This window comes from Scyliorhinus canicula, unplaced genomic scaffold, assembly GCF_902713615.1.
Source record: "Scyliorhinus canicula unplaced genomic scaffold, sScyCan1.1, whole genome shotgun sequence".
NCBI classification, from domain to species: domain Eukaryota; kingdom Metazoa; phylum Chordata; class Chondrichthyes; order Carcharhiniformes; family Scyliorhinidae; genus Scyliorhinus; species Scyliorhinus canicula.
The window spans coordinates 4,096,722-4,120,428 of NW_024055500.1; the positions used below are offsets into that span (position 1 = coordinate 4,096,722).

At 51.3% G+C, this 23,707-nt stretch overlaps 1 protein-coding gene across 1 annotated transcript in view; it reads right to left on the reverse strand.

Annotated features, from left to right (window-relative positions):
• The window catches only part of ipo4 (importin 4), a 75,752-nt gene that overhangs the window by 22,137 nt on the left and 29,908 nt on the right, over positions 1–23,707 (reverse strand). Inside the window, exons 14-19 of the mRNA XM_038788178.1 lie at positions 21,009–21,118; positions 18,697–18,774; positions 17,146–17,203; positions 15,749–15,854; positions 6,177–6,370; positions 5,945–5,998 (exon numbers count right to left, since the gene is read on the reverse strand). Coding sequence (XP_038644106.1) covers positions 5,945–5,998; positions 6,177–6,370; positions 15,749–15,854; positions 17,146–17,203; positions 18,697–18,774; positions 21,009–21,118 — 600 coding nt within the window. The remainder of the gene's footprint in view (positions 1–5,944; positions 5,999–6,176; positions 6,371–15,748; positions 15,855–17,145; positions 17,204–18,696; positions 18,775–21,008; positions 21,119–23,707) is intronic.

Below are 23,707 nucleotides of genomic sequence, written 5' to 3' on the forward strand. Positions count from 1 at the left end.
CTAAGGGCAATTTATCCCGGCCAATCCACCTAACCTGCACATCTTTGGACTGTGGGAGGAAACCGGAGGACCCGGAGGAAACCCACGCACACACGGGGAGGATGTGCAGACTCCGCACAGACAGTGACCCAAGCCAGAATCGAACCTGGGACCCTGGAGCTGTGAAGCAATTGGGCTATCCACAATGCTACCGTGGCTGTCTCAGTATGGTACGAGAAGGTTCGCCTGGGTTTTTGTGCTTAAGCTCTGGCCCAAGTCTACTTTTATTGAGTTGTAACACACTAACGTTTTTTTCTTTAAATGTTGCTCTCTTAAATCTGGATAAGGCAGTGCCCAAGGTTAGCAATCTTCCACGTGTTTAATCGTTCAAAGAAGGCAGGCAAATAGCGTCATCCCATGACAACAGGCCAGAGATAATACTCCTGCCCTGTGGCGCCAACGCAGCAGCCCACCCCCGCTTTGTAGCGACATGTCGAAGTTTGAAGGGATTGTAGTACAGATCTGTAGTACAGAAGCCAGCCGGAGGTGTGCCTTTCTTTGTCCAGGGACTTTCACTGCAGTGAAACAGGATTAAAAACGTGACAAAGCACAGGACCGATTTGCATTTGATCAGTTATGGTCAGAGGGCAGGGGCCAGTGAAGCTGCAGCCAAAATATTTGTCCAAGAAAGTGAGGAATGGAGAGAGATCGTTAGCAGAGGTTGAGAGCGGAAAGAGCAACGGTAATACAAGAGCTAAATAATGTGGGGAGAGACAGAGAGATGGACATAGTGAGAGAAGGAGACGAAGCGCGTGACAGAGGCAGGGGGCGCGAGAGCGGCAAGGGGGCGCGAGAGCGGCAAGGGGGCGCGAGAGCGGCAAGGGGGCGAGAGAGCGGCAAGGGGGCGAGAGAGCGGCAAGGGGGCGAGAGAGCGGCAAGGGGGCGAGAGCGGCAAGGGGGCGAGAGAGCGGCAAGGGGGCGAGAGAGCGGCAAGGGGGCGAGAGAGCGGCAAGGGGGCGAGAGAGCGGCAAGGGGGCGAGAGAGCGGCAAGGGGGCGAGAGAGCGGCAAGGGGGCGAGAGAGCGGCAAGGGGGCGAGAGAGCGGCAAGGGGGCGAGAGAGCGGCAAGGGGCGAGAGAGCGGCAAGGGGGCGAGAGAGCGGCAAGGGGGCGAGAGAGCGGCAAGGGGGCGAGAGAGCTGCAAGGGGGCGAGAGAGCGGCAAGGGGGCGAGAGAGCGGCAAGGGGGCGAGAGCGGGGCAAGGGGGCGAGAGAGCGGCAAGGGGGCGAGAGAGCGGCAAGGGGGCGCGAGAGCGGCAAGGGGGCGAGAGAGCGGCAAGGGGGCGAGAGAGCGGCAAGGGGGCGAGAGAGCTGCAAGGGGGCGAGAGAGCGGCAAGGGGGCGAGAGAGCGGCAAGGGGGCGAGAGAGGGAAGGGGGCGCGAGAGCGGCAAGGGGGCGAGAGAGCGGCAAGGGGCGAGAGAGCGGCAAGGGGGCGAGAGAGCGGCAAGGGGGCGAGAGAGCGGCAAGGGGGCGAGAGAGCGGCAAGGGGGCGAGAGAGCGGCAAGGGGCGTGAGAGCGGCAAGGGGGCGAGAGAGCGGCAAGGGGGCGAGAGAGCGGCAAGGGGCGAGAGAGCGGCAAGGGGCGTGAGAGCGGCAAGGGGGCGAGAGAGCGGCAAAGGGGGCGCGAGAGCGGCAAGGGGGCGCGAGAGAGGCAAGGGGGCGCGAGAGAGGCAAGGGGGCGCGAGAGCGGCAAGGGGGCGCGAGAGAGGCAAGGGGGCGCGAGAGAGGCAAGGGGGCGAGAGAGCGGCAAGGGGGCGAGAGAGCGGCAAGGGGGCGCGAGAGCGGCAAAGGGGGCGCGAGAGCGGCAAGGGGGCGCGAGAGCGGCAAGGGGGCGCGAGAGCGGCAAGGGGGCGAGAGAGGGAAGGGGGCGCGAGAGCGGCAAGGGGGCGAGAGAGCGGCAAGGGGCGAGAGAGCGGCAAGGGGGCGAGAGAGCGGCAAGGGGCGAGAGAGCGGCAAGGGGCGAGAGAGCGGCAAAGGGGGCGCGAGAGCGGCAAGGGGGCGCGAGAGAGGCAAGGGGGCGCGAGAGAGGCAAGGGGGCGCGAGAGAGGCAAGGGGGCGAGAGAGAGGCAAGGGGGGCGAGAGAGAGGCAAGGGGGCGCGAGAGAGGCAAGGGGGCGCGAGAGCGGCAAGGGGGCGAGAGAGCGGCAAGGGGGCGCGAGAGCGGCAAGGGGACGCGACATGGACAGGGAGTGAGAGCGGCAAGGGGGCGAGAGAGCGGCAAGGGGGCGAGAGAGCGGCAAGGGGGCGAGAGAGCGGCAAGGGGGCGAGAGAGCGGCAAGGGGACGCGACATGGACAGGGAGTGAGAGCGGCAAGGGGGCGCGAGAGCGGCAAGGGGGCGAGAGAGAGCGGCAAGGGGGCGAGAGAGCGGCAAGGGGGCGAGAGAGCGGCAAGGGGGCGAGAGAGCGGCAAGGGGGCGAGAGAGCGGCAAGGGGGCGAGAGAGCGGCAAAGGGGGCGAGAGAGCGGCAAAGGGGGCGAGAGAGCGGCAAGGGGGCGCGAGAGCGGCAAAGGGGGCGAGAGAGCGGCAAGGGGGCGAGAGAGCGGCAAGGGGGCGAGAGAGCGGCAAGGGGGCGAGAGAGCGGCAAGGGGGGCGAGAGAGCGGCAAGGGGGCGCGAGAGCGGCAAGGGGGCGAGAGAGCGGCAAGGGGGCGCGAGAGCGGCAAAGGGGGCGCGAGAGCGGCAAGGGGGCGCGAGAGCGGCAAGGGGGGCGAGAGAGCGGCAAGGGGGCGAGAGAGCGGCAAGGGGCGAGAGAGCGGCAAAGGGGCGAGAGAGCGGCAAGGGGGCGAGAGAGCGGCAAGGGGGCGAGAGAGCGGCAAGGGGGCGAGAGAGCGGCAAGGGGGCGCGAGAGCGGCAAGGGGGCGAGAGAGCGGCAAGGGGGCGCGACATGGACAGGGAGTGAGAGAGCGGCAAGGGGGCGAGAGAGCGGCAAGGGGGAGCGACATGGACAGGGAGTGAGAAGGCGTCCCAGTGAGAGAGCGACCCGCGCAGCAGAGACAGAGCGCGCGGCAGAGACAGATCACGACAGAGAGAGAGTGCCAGGTAGAGGGACAGAGTGAGAGAGAGAGACAGAGAGTGAGGGGCCGGGAGAGAGAGGGACAGGGAGAGACAGAGAGAGAAGGACAGAGATTGACAGTAGCGGAGCAAGCAATAGCATACAATGAAAGTGGGAAAGATCGTGTGCAGAGATTGAGAGAAACATTGAAATTGTGACTACGTGTGAAAGATAAAGATTTGGCACATTTCCAATGTTTGTTTATCTGGGACTGTATGTGACTGCAGTAAAGCAGGGTTTAAATAGACACAGGTCAAGAGGCCAATGCAAATGGCACCGAGGATAATTGGAGTGTTAACATGGTGGGTTTGTCAGTTGTCTAACACCTTACGGATATATTCCACCTCCAGGCTACCTCTTCATCTGCTGGTTTGCAGACCTACAACTGGCAAACGACCAGGATGTGATCGCCCTGCGATTCGCTGCCTTCCTCAACGAGACTTACAACGTTGTCACCTTTCTGAGCCTGGGTCTGATTGTCGCAGAGGCTCACTGCATCAGCAGACCCCAGCGAGTGCCCGCCTTTAGGTGCCAGGTCACCGCCTACCCAGCTCCTGCCAACCACCTGCTGCCGCTGGTGAATGGGGTCTACGCGCTGCTCTGTTGGACCATCGCCGCCTCTTACGGAGCCCGCTATTATCCAAACGGCGTTCGTGTCGCCCGCCAGTGTTGGGGAGGCCACCCCCTCGGCCGCTACAGGTGCCTGTGTGGCTTCCACCTGCCAGATCCCTTCCTCACCCTCATTGAGGTACTGGTGGCAAGCAGCTACATCTTCTGCCGAGGCATGTGTGCAGACGGCTCTGAGGCGCGGCAACTGGTTTCCGTAGCAACTGCGCCATCAGGGCCGCCATTCTCAGGCGTCGCATCAGGTCTTACTCTGAAGGGTAGCAACCGACGGACACTGCGCTCCCCTCAGAGTCCGGCCACACAGCAGGGCTACCTTCTCACTGGGCTAGTGGCCGTCCTGATGCTCTTCCCAGGTCTACCGTACCTGGGACTGACTTCCCCTTTAATCAGTGCTTTTGAACGCCTAAGCCGTCGTTTCTTCACACGACTTTCGAAATGCTCCCAACACGGTACAGAGGCCGTGCAGTCCAGTCCGTACAGGCTGATCCACGAGCTGCTGAAAATCAGTGAAAGGATAGGCCGTAAGCCGATAGAGGGCAAACGAGACGAGGAGATCTCCCTCCCTATTTCACGCGACTCATAAAAAAACCCCATCCAGCTCTCGTCACAATAAGGCGGCAAAACCTGACACCGATGGGGGTATATTCGGATAGGTGACAAAAAAAATTATCAGCATGAGTCACCAAAAGGTCAGAGGTTGAGTCGCACCTGAATGGAGAAGAGAGGAGATGCTTTGGAAGAGAATTCAGAGACGAACAAAAACTGTCAGACGGAAAATTCCACAAGTTTACACTGAGACAGGAAGAGAGGCAATGCAAAAACTAAACTGTCATCTCCTGTGGAGATAATGGGAGGCTGATCACCATCTCTGCAGGAACGATCTCCAGCGAGTGATATCCCAGGCTGTGAACACGATGAGAGTTGAGGGAAAGCAGTTCTGGAAGAATATATGCCTGTGCTTCTGCCCTTCCAGGAATGCACAAGAACAAGGGGTTAACAGCCAAGTACAACCCTGGTCTCTGTTTGCTCGTCTGGTGCTCTAGTTCTCCCGGTGGGGTGTGCTGTGAAGGTCACAGCCGAAGAACATCCTATGCTTACAGGTGAGAAGCCTCTCTCTGTCCATCCACTGAAAGCACATCGGCAAAGCCACAGTCGGAATGGAAGTAGATCAACTCCTTTCAGCTGAATTGCAGACCCAAGAATCACCAAACTAACTGCTCAACTGCCGATGGCAGCGCGACCAGAATCACCCAACTTAATGGCCACAACGTCACACCATCTACTCCTCACAGACAAGCCAAACGCTGACTCAGAGATCCTTTTCACCTTTTATTTTTGGACTCGATTCTCATTTTGAACCGATTTGTGTTATAGTAGCTAATGGACTCATGCCAACTCCTGGTTCAATCGGCTCCCTTCAAAACATAAATGCATTTGGACTGGGGAAAGGTAGCCACCAGGAAAGGGATCCTTTTTAAATTACATTGTCACGAGCAACCAAACCCTCTCCTGGAAGCAGAACAGTTTGGGGGCATCTCTTCCCCAATCATAAAAAACTGGGGACCCTCGACCAGGAATTGTTCAGAACACCCGCTTTGCGTGTGCGAGCTTGTGTGTAGTTATTTAAAAAATTGGACTGTAGTTTCTGGCCTAGATGGTTTATTACTTATCACTTTTGCAACAAGATAGTTCACAGAATAGAACTCCGAAAGTGCAGAAGGCCACCTGAAGGCAAAAACTGAATTGTCATCTCCTGTGGAGATAATGGGACGCTCATTACCATCTCTGCAGGAACCATCTCCTGCGAGTTATGTCCCAGACTGTGAAGACGATGAGACTGGTCTGAACTGACCCTCTGAAAGAACACCCCACCTAGCCCCGTTCCCCTGCAAACCAGTTCCCCCACCTAAGGGGCAATTGATCATGGTCAATCCACCTAACCTGTATATCTTTGGGCTGTGCGAGGAAACCGGCGCACCCGGAGGAAACCCACGCAGACACGGGGAGAAAGTGCAAACTACACACAGATAGTGACCCACGGTTGGATTTGAACCCGGGTCCCTGGCGCTGTGAGGCAGCAGTGCTAAGCACTGTGCCACCGTGTGTCCGCAGCAGTTATTGTATTATGGATTAGCGGCATGTAATTTATAAATTTCTAGGTTGCTCTGGCCGATGGCAAATGTTTGTAAAGTTGAACTGCTCCGAATAATCGCCGCAAAATCTCTCGCCACCTACCTCCTGCTCTTCATCCGACTCGGTCTCCTCATTCTCTGGATCTTGGCACGTTGTCTGCAAGATAGAAAATGCACGGTGAGCTGCAAGCAATGGCAGCAACTTGCAATCACACGGGGCCTCGAATTAAGGCACTTCGCAGGGCGTTGGGAAAAATTGTGAAGCGAGTTACAGGAAGAGGCAGCGCCTTCGGGTGAACGCGGCAGGGCGCTCAGCCGGGAGCTGCGGCCGTTACCTTCTTTTGCAGCACGTTGCGGATGGCTTTGCAGATCTCGTCCAGGCGCCCGGGCTCCTTCAGAGCGTCCCCCTTGCAGTTCTTCAGCACGTTGTTCATGGACTCGAGAATCGTCATGACCACCAGGCGGTCCTTCTCGTCCTGGATGGTTTTCAGATAGTTTGGGAACACCATGGACAACAACTTCTGGAAACCTGGAGGGAACAAAGACAGGAGATATCAGTATTGGAATGGGGCGGGGGCCAGAGCAACACTAACATTGGCAAGGTGAATCAGCACGGCTTTGACCTTGTGCGCCCCGGGACCAGAACCGGAAGAATGGTCCACCCCTTTCTTACAACGAGGATGCATGGAACACCGAGAAGGCATGGCATCTCCCCGCTCCATTTGCCGGCCGCAGCCTTCGAAGGAGCAGCTCGAGCCTCGTGTAAGCTGGTCTCTCAAGCGGCAAGTGCTGGGACTTCACGCTCAAAAGGGTAATAATAATAATAACCACTTATTGTCACAAGTAGGCTTCAATGAAGTTACTGTGAAAAGACCCTGGTCGCCACATTCTGCCGCCTGTTCGGGGAGGCCGGTACGGGAATTGAACCCACACTGCTGCCTTGTTCTGCATTACAAGCCAGCTGTTTAGCCCACTGTGCGAAACCAGCCCCAGGGTAAACGATCCCCCGCCCACAAATTCACCGCTCCCGGTCACACAACGGCGGATAACAAAGGAAATAACCAAACAAAATCTAACTCTGTGTCCGCCAATTACAATTGAATAGCAAAGGATTCAAAAGTTTGCACAGAGTTAGAACAAAGAACAAAGAACATTACAGCACAGGAACAGGCCCTTCGGCCCTCCCAGCCTGCGCCGATCCAGATCCTTTATATAAACCTCTCGCCTATTTTCCAAGGATCTACTTCCTCTGTTCCCCGCCCTTTCATATATCTGTCCAGATGCATCTTAAATGATGCTATCGTGCCCGCCTCTACCACCTCCGCTGGCAAAGCGTTCCAGGCACCCACCACCCTCTGCGTAAAAAACTCTCCACGCACATCACCCTTAAACTTTCCTTCTCTCACCTTGAAATCGTGACCCCTTGTAATTGACACCCCCACTCTTGGGAAAAGCTTGTTGCTATCCACCCTGTCCATACCTCTCATAATTTTGTAGACCTCAATCAGGTCCCTCCTCAACCTCCGTCTTTCCAACGAAAACAATCCTAATCTACTCAACCTTTCTTCATAGCTAGCACCCTCCATACCAGGCAACATCCTGGTGAACCTCCTCTGCACCCTCTCTAAAGCATCCACATCCTTCTGGTAATGTGGCGACCAGAACTGCACGCAGTATTCCAAATGTGGCCTAACCAAAGTCCTATACAACTGTAACATGACCTGCCGACTCTTGTACTCATTACCCCGTCCAACGAAGGCAAGCATGCTGTATGCCTTCTTGACCACTCTATCAATCTGCGTTGCCACCTTCAGGGTACAATGGACCTGAACTCCCAGATCTCTCTGCACATCAATTTTCCCCAGGACCCTTCCATTGACCATATAGTCCGCTCTTGAATTAGATCTTCCAAAATGCATCACCTCGCATTTGCCTGGATTGAACTCCATCTGCCATTTCTCTGCCCAACTCTCCAATCTATCTATATTTTGCTGTATTCTCTGACAGTCGTCCTCGCTAACTGCAACTCCACCAATCTTAGTATCATCTGCAAACTTGCTAATCAGACCACCTATACCTTCGTCCAGATCATTTATGTATATCATAAACAACATGACGTTCTGAACTCCGCGCCCAAAAACATGCGTCAAAACTCATAATAACAGCGGTTTGCATTCCGAAATCCAGTCCAGGTTTCCAAATGACAAAACATAGCTTTCCCTCGCTTCGAACAGCAAATCCAGTCCAGGTTTTTACACTTTTAGGATTTCCTTGTATTGAAAGCTGTACAAGCAGTTCACAATTGCTTTAACTCAATTCCCAGAGTGTATTAAAATTACGTCAAGTGTTTCACATCTATCTGAAGTCTGCTGTCCCACTTTACATCTAATGTTATCTCTTTAACTCAGAACATTTTGTTTACTCTTCCCTGAATTCTTCTGAACAATACCTTGGTCTCTGCTCTCTTAACTTCAGATGTCTCCATCTTTCTTCCTGTCGCAATTCCCTGGTTATCTGGACTGTATCTTGTTCCTTAGGAAGATTGCGTCTTCCCTTGTCCTGTCCAGCTGCTCCTGCCAGAGTTGTGAGCTGTTCTCTCCCCAGTGTCCTGTCTCCAGCTGCTCTGGCTTCCAGTTAAAACGAAGAAGAACGGAAAGCCCTTCCGTCTGGAAAGTGGCCTCCTGTTGCTAAGCACCGACTTACTTCTATTTATTCTTCACACTGCAACCCTCTCTAAGCACAACAGAAACTTAGCTGGAACTTAACCAACCTCCACACATACACCCACCATTACTCAGCATGAATCTAACCATAAGACACAGAAGCAGAATTAGGCCACTCGGCCCATCGAGTCTGCTCCGCCATTCAATCACGGCCAATATTTTTCTCAGCCCCATTCTCCTGCCTTTTCCCCATAACCCCGCATTATAGATACACAGAAGATAGGAGCAGGAGGCAGCCTTTTGACCCTTCAAGCCTGCTCCGCCATTCATCACGATCATGGCTGATCATTCATCTCAATAGCCTAATCCTGCTTTCTCCCCATAGCCTTTGATCCCATTCTCCCCAAGTGCTATATCCAGCCTCCTCTTGAATATATTCAAAGTTTTAGCACCATCATGAATCAAGAACATATCTACCTCTGTCCTAAAGACACTCAGTGATTTGGCCTCCACAGCCTTCTGCGGCAAAGAGTTCCACAGATTCACCCACCCTCTGGCTGAAGAAATTCCTCCTCATCTCTGTTTTAAAGGATTGTCCCTTCAATCTGAGATGGTGTCCTCTGCTTCTAGTTTCTCCTACAAGTGGAAACATCCTCTACAATCCACTCTATCAAGGCCTCTCGGTATCCTGTAAGTTTCAATAAGATCCTCCCTCATCCTTCTAAACTCCGAGTACAGACCCAGAGTCCTCAACCGTTCCTCATACGACAAGCTCTTCATTTCAACTGTAGGTTCTACCCCTCTATGTACTGAAACATTAAATTAAGCACACTTAAAACAATACCTTATTTTGAATGTTTACCAATACAAATCTAATTAAAACGATCTCGATTTTCCTCACGCCTTCCCCTTTGAAAGAAAGAAATCTTCATAATCATGGTGTCACATCCACTTTGTACAAACATCTAACCATCATGCAATAGTTTTCTTAGTTCTCAAATACAGGCCCTATTATATAACTACGACAACCAAAAGCAACTTCAAATGCATCATCATACATGGTAACATCATATTCCAGTCTTGATTTCTAGTTTTAAACTCAGACAATGTTTACGTCAATAGTGCAATTGTTTTTTGTGCAAAATCGCTTTTCATTGTTTCAAGAATGTCGTGACGATGTTTCTTGGGGTCACTTAAAATGTTTGTTCGATGAATCTTTTAGCGATCTTGTTGTTTCTCTCAGTTTTCAACTGGTTTGAGTTTTGTCAATCACTCCACTCTCTGAAGGTTCATCGTTCGTTCTAACCCTTCACATTTTGCACACGTTCTGGACTATCTGTCAGGGTACAGGAGCGAGGTAGAGAACGACAACAATCTCTCCCTCAACGTCAGCAAATCTCGAGAGCTGGTCATCGAGCGACTTCAGGAAGTAAAGTAACGTACAGACCCCTGCAACCAAGAAAGCACAACAGCGCCTATATTTCCTCAGGAAACTAAGGAAATTCGGCATGTCCACATTAATCCTGATCAACTTTTACAGATGCACCATAGAAAGCATCCTATCGGGCTGCATCACAGCCTGGTATGGCAACTGCTCGGCCCAGGACCGCAAGAAACTTCAGAGAGTCGTGAACCCGCCCAGTCCATCACACGAACCTGCCTCCCATCCATTGACTCCATCTACACCTCCCGCTGCCTGGGGAAAGCGGGCAGCATAATCAAAGATCCCTCCCACCCGCCTTACTCACTCTTCCAACTTCTTCCATCGGGCAGGAGATACAGAAGTCTGAGAACGCGCACGAACAGACTCAAAAACAGCTTCTTCCCCGCTGTCACCAAACTTCTGAATGACCCGCTTTAATAATAATAATCTTTATTATTGTCACAAGGAGGCTTAATTAATACTGCAATGAGGTTACTGTGAAAAGCCCCTAGTCTCCACACTCTGGCGCCTGTTCAGGTACACAGAGGGAGAATTCAGAATGCCCAAATCACCTAACCGCACGTCTTTCGGGACTTGTGGGAGGGAACCGGAGCACCCGGTGGAAACCCACGCAGACACGGGGAGAACTCCGCACAGACAGCCGGGAATTGAACCTGGGACCCTGGCGCTGTGAAGCCATAGTGCTAACCACTGTGCTAACGTGCTGCCCACTGGCACTGAACTGATCTTATCGTCCATTATTGACTTCAAGGCATCGGTAATATTAATTGGGTCAGTTCTTCGCTCAGCTCGATGGCTATTCAGCATTGATCGTTTATTCACAGGAACAACATACGAATGGTGACACTCCATACCATCCAACTGGTCTTTCATTTCTTCCATTTTGCATTGAAGTTCCATAAGACATAGGAGTGGAAGTAAGGCCATTCGGCCCATCGAGTCTACTCCGCCATTCAATCATGGCTGATGGGCATTTCAACTCCACCTACCAGCATTCTCCCCGTAGCCCTTAATTCCTCGCGACATCAAGAATTTATCTATCTCTGCCTTGAAGCCATTTAGCGTCCCGGCCTCCACTGCACTCTGCGGCAATGAATTCCACAGGCCCACCACTCTCTGGCTGAAGAAATGTCTCCGCTGAATTTACCCCCTCTAATTCTAAGGCTGTGCCCACGGGTCCTCGTCTCCTCGCCTAACGGAAACAGTTTCTTTGCGTCCACCCTTTCTAAGCCATGTATTATCTTGTAAGTTTCTATTAGATCTCCCCTTAACCTTCTAAACTCCAATGAATACAATCCCAGGATCCTCAGCCGTTCATCATATGTTAGACCCGCCATTCCAGGGATCATCCGTGTGAATCTCCGCTGGACACGCTCCAGTGCCAGTATGTCCTTCCTGAGATGTGGGGCCCAAAACTGGACACAGTACTCCAAATGGGGCCTAACCAGAGCCTTATAAAGGCTCAGTAGCACATCGCTGCTTTTATATTCCAACCCTCTTGAGATAAGAAGCTCCACTGTTCTTTTCAGGGCGCAGTACGAACAGTTCAATGAATCAACCAATGATTCTGATTCACCAGAACCTCCTGTTCTTGTTCAAGGCATTTTCCACGTCACTTCATAAGTACCTCTGACGCTTGGGCAATCACCACGTTTCAACTGAAGATCAACATTTGCCAAGTTTGCTTTTGCAACTTTATCCTTTAGTCAGTTCAAGTTCTCGAGTAAAATGCTCCACTTTTCCTGGACTGATTGTCAATCGTTCACTTTTTTCATTCACAAACTCTTTTATGTGTGATAGTTCATTTTCCGTGTTGATCAATTTTCCGTCAACTGCTTGTCATCTGCAATAAGTGTCTCATTTTTCTCCACAATAGTTTCCAAACGTTTGTTGAGGTCACCGTCAACTGCAATTTGCACTACATTGTCAGCACGTAACCGTCTTCACAAGCCAAAACATTACCTGGCATGAAATCTACCCCTTCAAATCGCTAATTTCACAATAATTCCCACTGTCCATTTCCAAAATGACTTTGTTAATTAACTTCACACAAAAAAACAAGTTAATTCCTTCCATTAAATTTTGATAGGACACATTTGAATGCGGATTACAGGGTCAACGGCAGGGTTGAGGAAAGTGGAGGAACAGAGAGAGATCTTGGGGTTCATGTCCACAGATCTCTGAAGGTTGCCACCCAAGTGGATAGAGCCGTGAAGAAGGCCTATAGTGTTAGCGTTTATTAACAGGGGGCTTGAGTTTCAGAGCCGCGGGGTTATGCTGCAACTGTACAGGACCCCGGTGAGACCACATTTTGAGTATTGTGTGCAGTTCTGGTCACCTCACTATAGGAAGGATGTGGAAGCATTGGAAAGGGTGCAAAGGAGATTTACCAGGATGCTGCCTGGATTGGAGGGTGGGTCTTATGAGCAAAGGCTGAGGGAGCTAGGGCTTTTCTCATTGGAGCGAAGGAGGATGAGAGGCGACTTAATAGAGGTGTATAAGATGATGGGGATAGATAGAGTGGACGTTCAGAGACTATTTCCTCGGGTGGATGTAGCTGTTACAAGGGGGCATAACTATAAGGTTTGGGGTGGGAGATATAGGAGGGATGTCCGAGGTAGGTTCTTTACTCAGAGAATGGTTAGGGTGTGGAATGGACTGCCTGCTGTGATAGTGGAGTCGGACACTTTAGGAACTTTCAAGCGGTTACTGGATAGGCACATGGAGCACACCAGAATGACAGGGAGTGGGATAGCTTGATCTTGGTTTTGGACAATGCTCGGCACAACATCGAGGGCCGAAGGGCCTGTTCTGTGCTGTTCTATTACTATCCCTTATTAATAATTTTTCTTTTATTAAACTTCCTGGAAATTGTATCATGGCCTCCAATGATTGATCTGCTCCCATATCTCTTAAAAGTTTAATTTGTTCATATGTTTTGTAAGATGAATAAGGGAATACTGAACCTCGATAAACCTAACTTCCTTCACCAGCACTCAAGTAATTGTCTAAACACCTTTTCTCATTGATTGTGAAGGGGCACCTTTCACTTGCTCCACTGCTACAGTTTTAACAGCCATTTCTTTTTCAGAGGCTTCCTTTCCTACGACTGCAACTGGACTTTCATTTAATTTCCAACAACCTGCCTGCATATGCCCCACTTTGTTACGATTTACTGGAGCCTCTGAATGTCACTTTCAACCTCAGCGTCTTCCCTTTGCTTTGGAGGTGACCTTTCGTGACCATTCCCAACTTTTTATCGTCCTCTGGTTCGCAAGGATAATGCGGAAAAAAGATCTGGTTCCATGGACCACTTTGTAATCATCCGCTGACTCTGCTTCCTGCCTAGCAGTTTTAACTTTTTGTTCCTCAACATGCGTCCAATAACCAAAGGAAGTGACTCTTTAAATTGTTTTAAACGATTCACCTCTCCAAGGGTTTCGTATAGATGTCGAAAATAGAAGTAGGAATAGGCCATTCGGCCCTTCGAATCTGCTCTTCCATTCGTTAGGATCATGACTGATAGCCTGTTCCCCACCTTCCCCCCAAATTTTTTCGCTCCAAGAGTTAAGTAAGTAGTTCATGGAATAATAATAATCTTTTATTGCCACTGTGAAAAGCCCCGACTCGCCACCTTCCGGCGCCTGTTCGGGTAAGTTGGTAGGGGAATTGAACCCACGCTGCTGGCCTTGTTCTGCATTGCAAACCAGCTGTCTAGCCCACTGAATGGAATAAAGAGGATTTAAGTAATGGGAGGAGCCAGGTCTGCAGCAGGTAGTTTTATTTCTGGAAGCTGTGAGCTCAATAGCAGGTTTTGCAGAAGGTTGTCAACAGGGATCTGTGGGCTGTTCACTGAAAGGATCTTCCGCTCTCCAATTAACAGGAAGACGGAGTACTGGGCTAATGGGAAGATTCTTGGTATTGTGGATGATCAGAGAGATCTCGGTGTCCATGTACATAGATACCTGAAAGTTGCCACCCAGGCTGAGAGGGTTGTTAAGAAGGCGTACGGTGCGTTAGCATTTACTGGTAGAGGAATTGAGTTTCGGAGCCATGAGGTCATGTTGCAGCTGTCCAAAACTCTGGTGCGGCTGCATTTGGAGTATTGCGTGCAATTCTGGTCGCCGCATTATAGGAAGGATGTGGAAGCATTGGAAAGGGTGCTGAGGAGATTTACCAGAAAGTTGCTGGTATGGAGGGAAGATCTTATGAGGGAAGGCTGAGGGACTTGAGGCTGTTTTCGTTAGAGAGAAGGTTAAAGGTGACTTAATTGAGGCATACAAGATGATCAGAGGATTAGATAGGCTGGACAGTGAGAGCCTTTTTCCTCGGATGGTGATGTCTAGCACGAGGGGACATAGCTTTAAATTGAGGGGCGATAGATATAGGACAGATGTCAGAGATAGGTTCTTTACTCAGAGAGTAGTAAGGGTGTGGAATGCCCTGCCTGCAACAATAGTGGATTCGCCAACACTAAACACATTCAAATGGTAATTGGATAGACATATGGACGATAAGGGAATAGTGTAGATGGGCTTTAGAGGGGTTTCACAGGTCGGCGCAACATCGAGGGCCGAAGGGTCTGCACTGCGCTGTAATGTTCTATGTTCTAAACAGTCTTTCAAAAAACTCTCCATCCAGAGAACGGCAAGTAACCCTGTTTGCTAACTTTATTTATAAGTGGCTCTTGACATGTGGTGGGTTTTGCTTGATTGTAGACAGAGAGGGTAGAAGTTAAAGTTTTTATCGTTATTATTAAGCATTGTTTAACTGTCGGCGATATTTCTGAGATGCAAGTTGGTTTCGTACTATGTTGTGAATAAAGTTTGATTTAATGATATCCCTATTTGTGCGTGGAATCATTCCTGGAGCGACGTAGCCTCTCCTCACAGTCTTACAAAATTAAAAAAGCGATTGGGGTTCCTGTCCCGTATCCTGGCAAATGTTGGGGTTTAGTCTGGGGTCGTAATATAATGATCAGGGAATTTGACTAGTACGTGTTGGATTGAGGGCTCAACATAGGCCTCACAATAGGAAGGATGACCCTGTTCTTCGTCCAACAGGGTCATGGGATTTTCAGGAGATGGAGTTTTGGTTTGTTATCTCAACTCAAAAGGCCGGCACCGCATTCGGAGCAATATTCCTTCAGTGACTGACGCCAGGAGTGTTGGCTTCGTCGATGGAGCGAGAGTCTCTGGAGTGGGAACTTGACCCCACAACCTACTGACTCAGAAGCCGGGGCAGATTCTTGGCAAACCGGGGTACCATTCATCCCTGGTGCCTGACTATGTTTACCGAGGCAATGGGCAGATTAAAGTACCTTCTGGTTGAAAAGATCTCAGAGGGTTTGACCCGGAGATTGGTAGCCATACTCAACCCATGGAAACGTTGAAACAAAATGCAAGAGGGAGACTGATGCTTTCTAAAAATTAGTTACTTCATTACTTGGCGTCCACAAAGCAAAAACAGGCCATCTGGTCATGATGGTCTGTGCTGTTCTTGCTCCACACGAGACTCCTCACATTCCGTCTTCATCGGACCCCCATCAACACATTGTTCTATCCCTTTCCCCCCCTCATGCGCTTAGCCAACTTCCCCATATGTGCTATTCTCAAGCACGCCGACCTCCTTCAAACGACTGTTGCACACGGTGTTTCTACACCTCCTTGAAACTCGTTACACTCAATTGCACTTGTCTGCCTGACATCTAACCTGCCCGATTCTCCAGTCTGTCTGTTTCAGGAATACTAAGAACCATTCTCGGGAAGATCGGAGGGGTGGTGTCATGAGAAACTGTTACCTTCCAGGTTTTGGTCTGTTGGGTTTTCCTGAGCGACTTTGTAAAGGGCACAGCAGAACTGCCCAACGGCTTCGTACGCAGACTTCCGGACATTGACGTGTGGATACTGTAAAGGATGTCAACACATAGAAATTAGACTTAAACCGAGGCTGCACCTGGGGTAAAAATAAACCCAATGAGAGGCAAAGGAGAAAAATTAACTTGTATTTCTATAGCGCTTTCGAGAGGGCGTCCCAAGGGGCTTCACAGTCAATAACGTTGGTGTGAAATGTAAATTGTTCCAACATAGTTGCAATACTATGTAGTGACAGTGCAGCGCTCCCTCAGTACTGACCCTCTGACAGTGCGGCACTCCCTCAGTACTGACCCTCTGACAGTGCAGCACTCCCTCAGTACTGACCCTCTGACAGTGCAGCACTCCCTCAGTACTGACCCTCTGACAGTGCGGCACTCCCTCAGTACTGACCCTCTGACAGTGCGGCACTGCCTCGGTACTGACCCTCTGACAGTGCGGCTCCCCCTCAGTACTGACCCTCTGACAGTGCGGCACTCCCTCAGTACTGACCCTCTGACAATGCAGCACTCCCTCAGTACTGACCCTCCGACAGTGCGGCGCTCTCTCAGTACTGACCCTCTGACAGTGCAGCACTCCCTCAGTACTGACCCTCTGACAGTGCAGCACTCCCTCAGTACTGACCCTCTGACAGTGCGGCACTCTCTCAGTACTGACCCTCTGACAGTGCGGCGCTCCCTCAGTACTGACCCTCTGATAGTGCGGCACTCCCTCAGTACTGACCCTCTGACAGTGCAGCGCTCCGTCAGTACTGACCATCTGAAAGTCCGGCTCTCTCTCAGTTCTACCTACTTTGACTCTTCTCATCCACCGTTTGGTACCGACCTATCCACTGTAAGTTCCTGAAGTCGCTTTGGAATATGGATTGGAATTCTGCGGAATGCGTGGGCCAAGTTTTTTTGAACAGGAGGATCTGACTGAAAATCCAGCTGAGAATGTAACCTCTGCTTCACACCAACCGACTGATTGAACCACAGCAGATTGCAGCTGAACAACAAACAGATGTTAGCCGCCTTCACGGCTGCCTTTCCCAGGACTGAAGGATGGGGCAGGGAAAGGACAAGTTTGTTCTAAATTTAAGAGTACCCAATTCATTTTCTTCCAATTAAGGGGCAATTTAGCGTGACCAATCCACCCACCCTGCACATCTTTGGGTTGTGGGGACGAAACCCACACAAACATGGGGGGAATGTGCAAACTCTACACGGACAGTGACCCAGAGCCGGGATCGAAGCTGGGACCTCAGCGCCGTGAGACTGCAGTGCTAACCACTGTGCCACTGTGCTGCCCAGGAAAGGACCGTGTTCAGAAATCGAATACTCACGTCGGTGATGCGGAAAATTTCTTCAAAGCAGGTTTCCATAAATGGCATGAAGGCAGCCCTGAAGCAAACAAAACGCAATTAGCTCAAAGTCTTAGTGTGGTGTAAAGCTCTAAGCGAAGTGAGACTTCATAAGCTCCCCTATGAAGATACGCCCATGATCCACGTGGAAAGGATCCATTTAATAATAACCTTTATTAGTGTCAGAAGTAGGCTTACATTAACGCTGCAATGAAGTTACTGTGAAAATCCCCTCATCGTCACACCCCGGCGCCTGTTCGGGTACACAGAGGGAGACTTCAAAATGTCCAAATTACCTAACAGCTCGTCTTTCAGGACTTGTGGGAGGAAACCGGAGCACCCGGAGGAAACCCACGCACACACGGGGAGGACGTGCAGACTCCGTACAGACATTGACCCAGCCGGGAATCGAACTTGGAGACATTTTGGGGGCCGTTCTTCTGCACCGTGTCGGCGATTCTGCACGTGGATTTGGAGCCCAGTTGCAGACGGGAGCGGGGCAGATGTTTTCGCCTTCGCCTCTTTGATCGCTCGCAGGGCGGGTCCTGTCGAGGTGGAGGTCAGCTTCTCCACACTGTGCTTCGGTGGGGCTGGGGGAATCTAATGGAGTTTGTGTACTTGGAAAAGGCGACATTCGCTTCGAGAGGAGCAAGTGAGGGGATCCACAAGAGCTGGGCCTTGTTTATACTACATTTCATGCTGCTGGTTACCGTCAACTGCCGGGGGAGGGGAGGAGGGTTTTGTGTTGGTTTTAATTTGTAATGTTAGGCGTTTTGAATTTTAAAATGTAAAAAATTTTAATAAAAATACTTTTTAAAAAAAATCAATTTTTTAAAATCCCGTCATTGGAAATGGGAGTCACTAGACCAGATTTAGTTGCCCACCTTATTGAATCGTTGCCCGTACGGTGTAGGAACATCCACTGTGCTGAAAATGAAATGAAAATGGCTTCTTGTCACGAGTAGGCTTCAAATGAAGTTACTGTGAAAAGCCCCTAGTCGCCACATTCCGGCGCCTGTTCGGGGAGGCTGGTACGGGAATTGAACCGTGCTGCTGGCCTGCTTTCAAAGCCAGCGATTTAGCCCAGTGAGCTAAACCAGCCCGGTTCCCGTGTCGAGGAGGTAGTTCTCGGGTTTTGACCCAGTGACAGTGAAGGAACAGCTTCATTGTTACCAGACTCCAGAATGACCCTCTGAACTGATTTATCGTATGTCCTACGTATGGAACGATCTGTCTGGACTGTCTGCAGAATAATACTTTTCACGGTGCCCCAGTGGCGGAGGGAGTTACTGGTTAAGGTGGTGGATTGGGTGCTGATCGAGCGGGGCTGCTTTGCCCTGGATGGTGTCGAGCTTCTCGAGTGTTGTTGGAGCCAGGTAGAGGGGGACTAATCCCTCATTTGTGCTCTGTAAGCGTTGGGGAGTCAGGAGGCGAGTTACTCACGACAGGACGCACAATTGTGCGGACGGGGAAGAGAATTGTACCTGACAAAACGCAGAACAGGGCTGATGGGACTTTTTCTGATGGTCTTACCCAGTGTTGACAGCAATTTCTCCCAAAGCATCACAGGCATCCTCCTTCTCATCGAGATAGGCATTCTCCACGCTGAAACTGTTCAGGACACAAAGGACACTATCATTCAGTACCACGCTGAATTAAAAACATTGCATCCAGCTCACCTGGCCAATTTTGGCATTTTTATGCTTCGCACTCGGCAGCTCCCATTTACTGACACAATCCTCCGTTTCTTTCCACCTCCCGTAGTTTCGTCTGAAAGGCATCTATGCTTTGTCTTTCACCCACTCCCTCGTGCTCGTGAAGGGACCCACTCTCCAACTGCCCTCACGCTCAAAGGAATTTCCCTTGGGTTCAAAATACACGATTTCGGGCCAGCCAAAGTGCTTTTTGGTAAACCACGTACAGTCACCGCTGTCGTGTCGAAAAGGCGCAGGCCTTTCTCCCACAGCACGATCTCCCAGAAGGCCATGTGACAATGCTCAGGGAATCTTCAAAGCAGGAATCTGGGATCTTCCGTGTCCACCGGAGAGGATTGTTGGGTTTAGCACCTCATCTAAAAGGCAGTATTGACAACAGTGCAGCACCCACTCAGTACTGCACTGGAGTTTATTGCAGAGAGCCCGGCGTTGGACTGGGGTGAGCACAGTAAGAAGTCTTACAACAGGTTAAAGTCCAACAGATTTGTTTAGAATCACTAGCTTTCGGGGCGCAGCTCCTTCCTCAGGTGAGTGAAGAGGTGGGACGGGATTCTCCACAAATCGTCAGGGTGGGAAAAAACAGCGCAAACCCTGGCGGGAACTACTCCGGCGTCGAACCGCCCCAAAGGTGCGGAATCCTCCACATAGGGGCTTTTCACAGTAACTTCATTGAAGCCTACTCGTGACAATAAGCGATTTTCATTTTTTATTTCATTTCATATTCGGGGGCTAGGATGATGCCAGAGTGATTTGCGCCGTGCCACGCCGGCCGGCGGGAAGGGGCTTGGTGCTACGCCAACCGGTGCCAAAGGGCCTCCGCCGGCCGGCGCAAGTTGGCTCTTGCGCGGGAGCGCCAGCGTGTGCTGGCATCTTCCCAGCGCATGCACCGTGCGGGGGGTTCATCTCCGCGTCGGCCATCGCAGATCGGTGCAAGGCTGACGCGGACGAATCGAGTGCCCCCATGGCACAGGCCCGCCCGCGGATCGGTGGGCCCCGATCGCGGACCAGGCCACCGTGGGGGCACCCTCCCGGAGGCAGATCGCCCCGCGTCCCCCACCAAGGTCCCCGGAGGCCAACCACGGAGCTGGGTTCCACCGGTAGGGACTAACCTTGATTTACACCGCGGGACCCTCACCCTCATTAAACGGGCGGGACATCGGCCAATCGCGGCCCGGTGAATTCGGGTGGCCCCGGGGTCCATTGCGTCGCGCCGGTCCCGGCCATTCTCCGAGGTGGGCAGCGCGATTCACGCTGGGGTGATTTTTAGGGGGCCGGAGAATTTGGGAGGACAGCAGGGGCGGGATTCACGGTGACCCCTGGCGATTCTCTGACCCGGAACACTTCAGCAGTCAAGGGCATTCAGCCTCTGATCTACGGGTAAGCGTTCTCCAAGGCGGCCTTCAGGACGTGCGACAACGCAGAATCGCCGAGCAGAAACTTATAGCCAAGTTCCGCACGCATGAGTGTGGCCTCAACCGGGACCTGGGATCCATGTCGCATTACATCCACCCCCCACCATCTGGGCTTGCAAAATCCTAACAACAGTCCTGGCTTGAGACAATTCACACCTCTTTAACCTGGGATTATCCCTCCCTCCAGTGGATCAGTCTGGGCCTGTAAAGACTTTATTACCTGCAAAGACTCACATTTAAAGTATTGTCTTGCCTTTGTCTATATATGCTGTGTGTGTGTGACCTACCTCTTCACTCCCCTGAGGAACGAGCGGTGCTCCGAAAGCTAGTAATTCCAAATAAACTTGTTGGACTTTAACCTGGTGTTGGAAGACATCTTACTGTGGTGTTTTTATTGGTCACCATCTTACATTGATGGACCCCGCGTTTTAGTTCCCCCTCACAGCTGCAGCAAATCTACTTAGCACTTTCTCCAGTGCCTCTCCGGGAGGCCAAGTGCAATAAAAATTTACAACATTTTCTAACCCGTGCCCATTTTCTCTCTGGTGCCCGTCCCCTAAATAGAGAGCCGGGCTACGGACAGGTGGGCAATGCCATCCTGCCCGTTTTACTCCAACAAATTACAGCCTCCTTCAAACTGGAAGCGATAGATAAACCGATCCAGACTGAAACCACAGGCTCAAGTGAAGAATGAACCGGAAAGGCCATCTCAACATACCCGGTGATGTCAGCGTCGTCGTCATCCTCCTCCTCTTCCGTAATGGTCTCCTCTTCATCAAGGTCATCGTCCAGCAGCAGGAAGGTTTTGCTGTCGTTGTCGTAGTGTGCCTGCAGAGAAACAACAGCAGGGGGCGTCACTGGGCCTTGCCGAGTAGGCCGAACACAAGGAGACGTCTCCTGCGGCCGGTGGGGATTTGTGGACTGTCACGCCCGACACGGTGTGCGAGGCCGGGATAAAAACGTGCGGTGCTGCCGAATGCCGAGGGGATGAGGATGCGTGAGGGAACCGCCCACGGAAAGAGAAAGGTTGAGTATTTGAAAAAGAGGCATATTGCCCGACACCTTATTCTTGCAGTCATCATTTCAAAATGAGCAACAATTTACACTGCAGGGCAAAAGGATCTGGATCAATTGTTCCTCCCTTTGAAATTTGACATTCTTGCATTTGTAATGATGAGTGTGAGACACAAAGATTCAACAGAATGTTTTTTTTCTGCCATCTTAAATGATGCTATCGTGCCCGCCTCTACCACCTCCGCTGGCCAAGCATTCCAGGCACCCACCACTCTCTGCGTAAAAAACTTCCAACGCACATCTCCCTTAAATTTTCCCCCTCTCACCTTGAAATCGTGACTCCTTGTAACTGACACCCCCACTCTTGGGAAAAGCTTGTTGCTATCCACCCTGTCCATACCTCTCATAATTTTGTAGACCTCAACCAGGTCTCCCCTCAACCTCCGTCTTTCCAACGAAAACAATCCTAATCTACTCAACCTTTCTTCATAGCTAGCACCCTCCATACCAGGCAACTTCCTGGTGAACCTCCTCTGCACCCTCTCTAAAGCATCCACATCCTTCTGGTAATGTGGCGACCAGAACTGCACGCAGTATTCCAAATGTGGCCTAACCAAAGTCCTATACAACTGTAACATGACCTGCCAACTCTTGTACTCATTACCCCGTCCGATGAAGGCAAGCATGCTGTATGCCTTCTTGACCACTCTATCGACCTGCGTTGCCACCTTCAGGGTACAATGGACCTGAACTCCCAGATCTCTCTGTACATCAATTTTCCCCAGGACTCTTCCATTGACCGTATAGTCTGCTCTTGAATTGGATAACATAACATAAAATGGAGGGGGAGGTAAAAGAGGAGGAATTGTATTACTGATTAGGGAGGACATCACGGCAGTACTCAGGGATGATACCGTAGCAGGTTCCTCAAATGAAGACATATGAACATAAAACACAGAACATACAGTGCAGAAGGAGGCCATTCGGCCCATCGATTCTGCACCGACCCACTTAAGCCCTCACTTCCACCCGATCCCTGTAACCCAATAACCCCTTCTAACCTTTTTGGACACTAAGGGCAATTTAGCACGGCCAATCCACCTAACCTGCACGTCTTTGGACTGTGGGAGGAAACCGGAGCACCCGGAGGAAACCCACGCAGCTGAACGTGCAGACTCCGCACAGGCAGTGACCCAGCGGGGAATCAAACCTGGGACCCTGGCGCTGTGAAGCCACTGGTGCTACCGTGCTGCCCACGGGTAGAACTTCAGCCACAAAAAGGGGGCGATCACACTGCTTGGCCCCAAACAGTCAGACAGAGGGAGAAGTGCAAATATGTAAGCAAATCCCTGAGAATTAACAGTTTTAACAGGCCTAAAATTGATAAATCCTCGGGGCCAGATGAGATGTATCCCAGGTTGCTGTGCGAGGCAAGGGAGGAGATTCCAGCGACCCTGACAAAAAGGTTCAAATCGTCTCTGGCCACGGGAGAGGTGCCAGAGGACTGGAGGACAGCTAATGTGGTTGCATTATTCAAGAAGAGGAGTAGGGCCGAACCAGGAAACTACAGGCCACTGAGTCGAACTTCAGTGGTAGGGAAACGACTGGAAAAGATTCAAAGGGAAAGGATTAATCGAGGATCGTCAGCATGGCTTCGTCAAAGGGAGATCATGTCTTACAAATTTGACTGAATGTTTTGAGGAGGTGACGAGGTGTGCAGATAAGGGTAGTGTGGTGGATGTAGTCCACGTAGACTTTAGGAAGGCTTTTGACAAGGTCCGACGCAGGAGGCTGATGAAGGCCATGGGATCCAGGGCAATTTGATAAACTGGATCGAAACCGAGTGGTAGAAGGCAGAGGGCGATGGTTAACAGCTGTTTTGGTGACTGGAAGCCCGTGTTTAGTGGTGTTCCGCAGGGATCGGTGCTACGTCCCTTGTTGTCTGTCGTATATATTAGTAACCTGGATATGAATGTGGGACGTATGCTACGTTTATAGACGGCTCAAAAATTGGTGGTGTGGTAAATAGTGAGGAGCAAGACAGGACACAGGATGATATTGGCGGGCTGGTTTGATGGGCACAAGACTGGCAAATGGAATTGAACCATGAAAAGTGTGAGGTGATGCATTTTGGGAAGAGGAACAAGGTCAAGGGAATATACAACGAATGGGCGGACCCCAGGGAGGGCAGAGGATCAGAGGGACCTTGGTATGTAGGTTCACAGATCCCTGAAGACAGCAGGACAGGTAGATAAAGGTGGTTAAGAAGGCCGATGGGGTGCGGGCGGACGAGCGGACCATGCCCACATGTTCTGGGCATGTCCAAAACCTAGGGGATATTGGCAGGGGTTTGCGGACGTCCAGAGTATTGAAAGCAAGGGTGGCAATAAGTCCAGTGGTGGC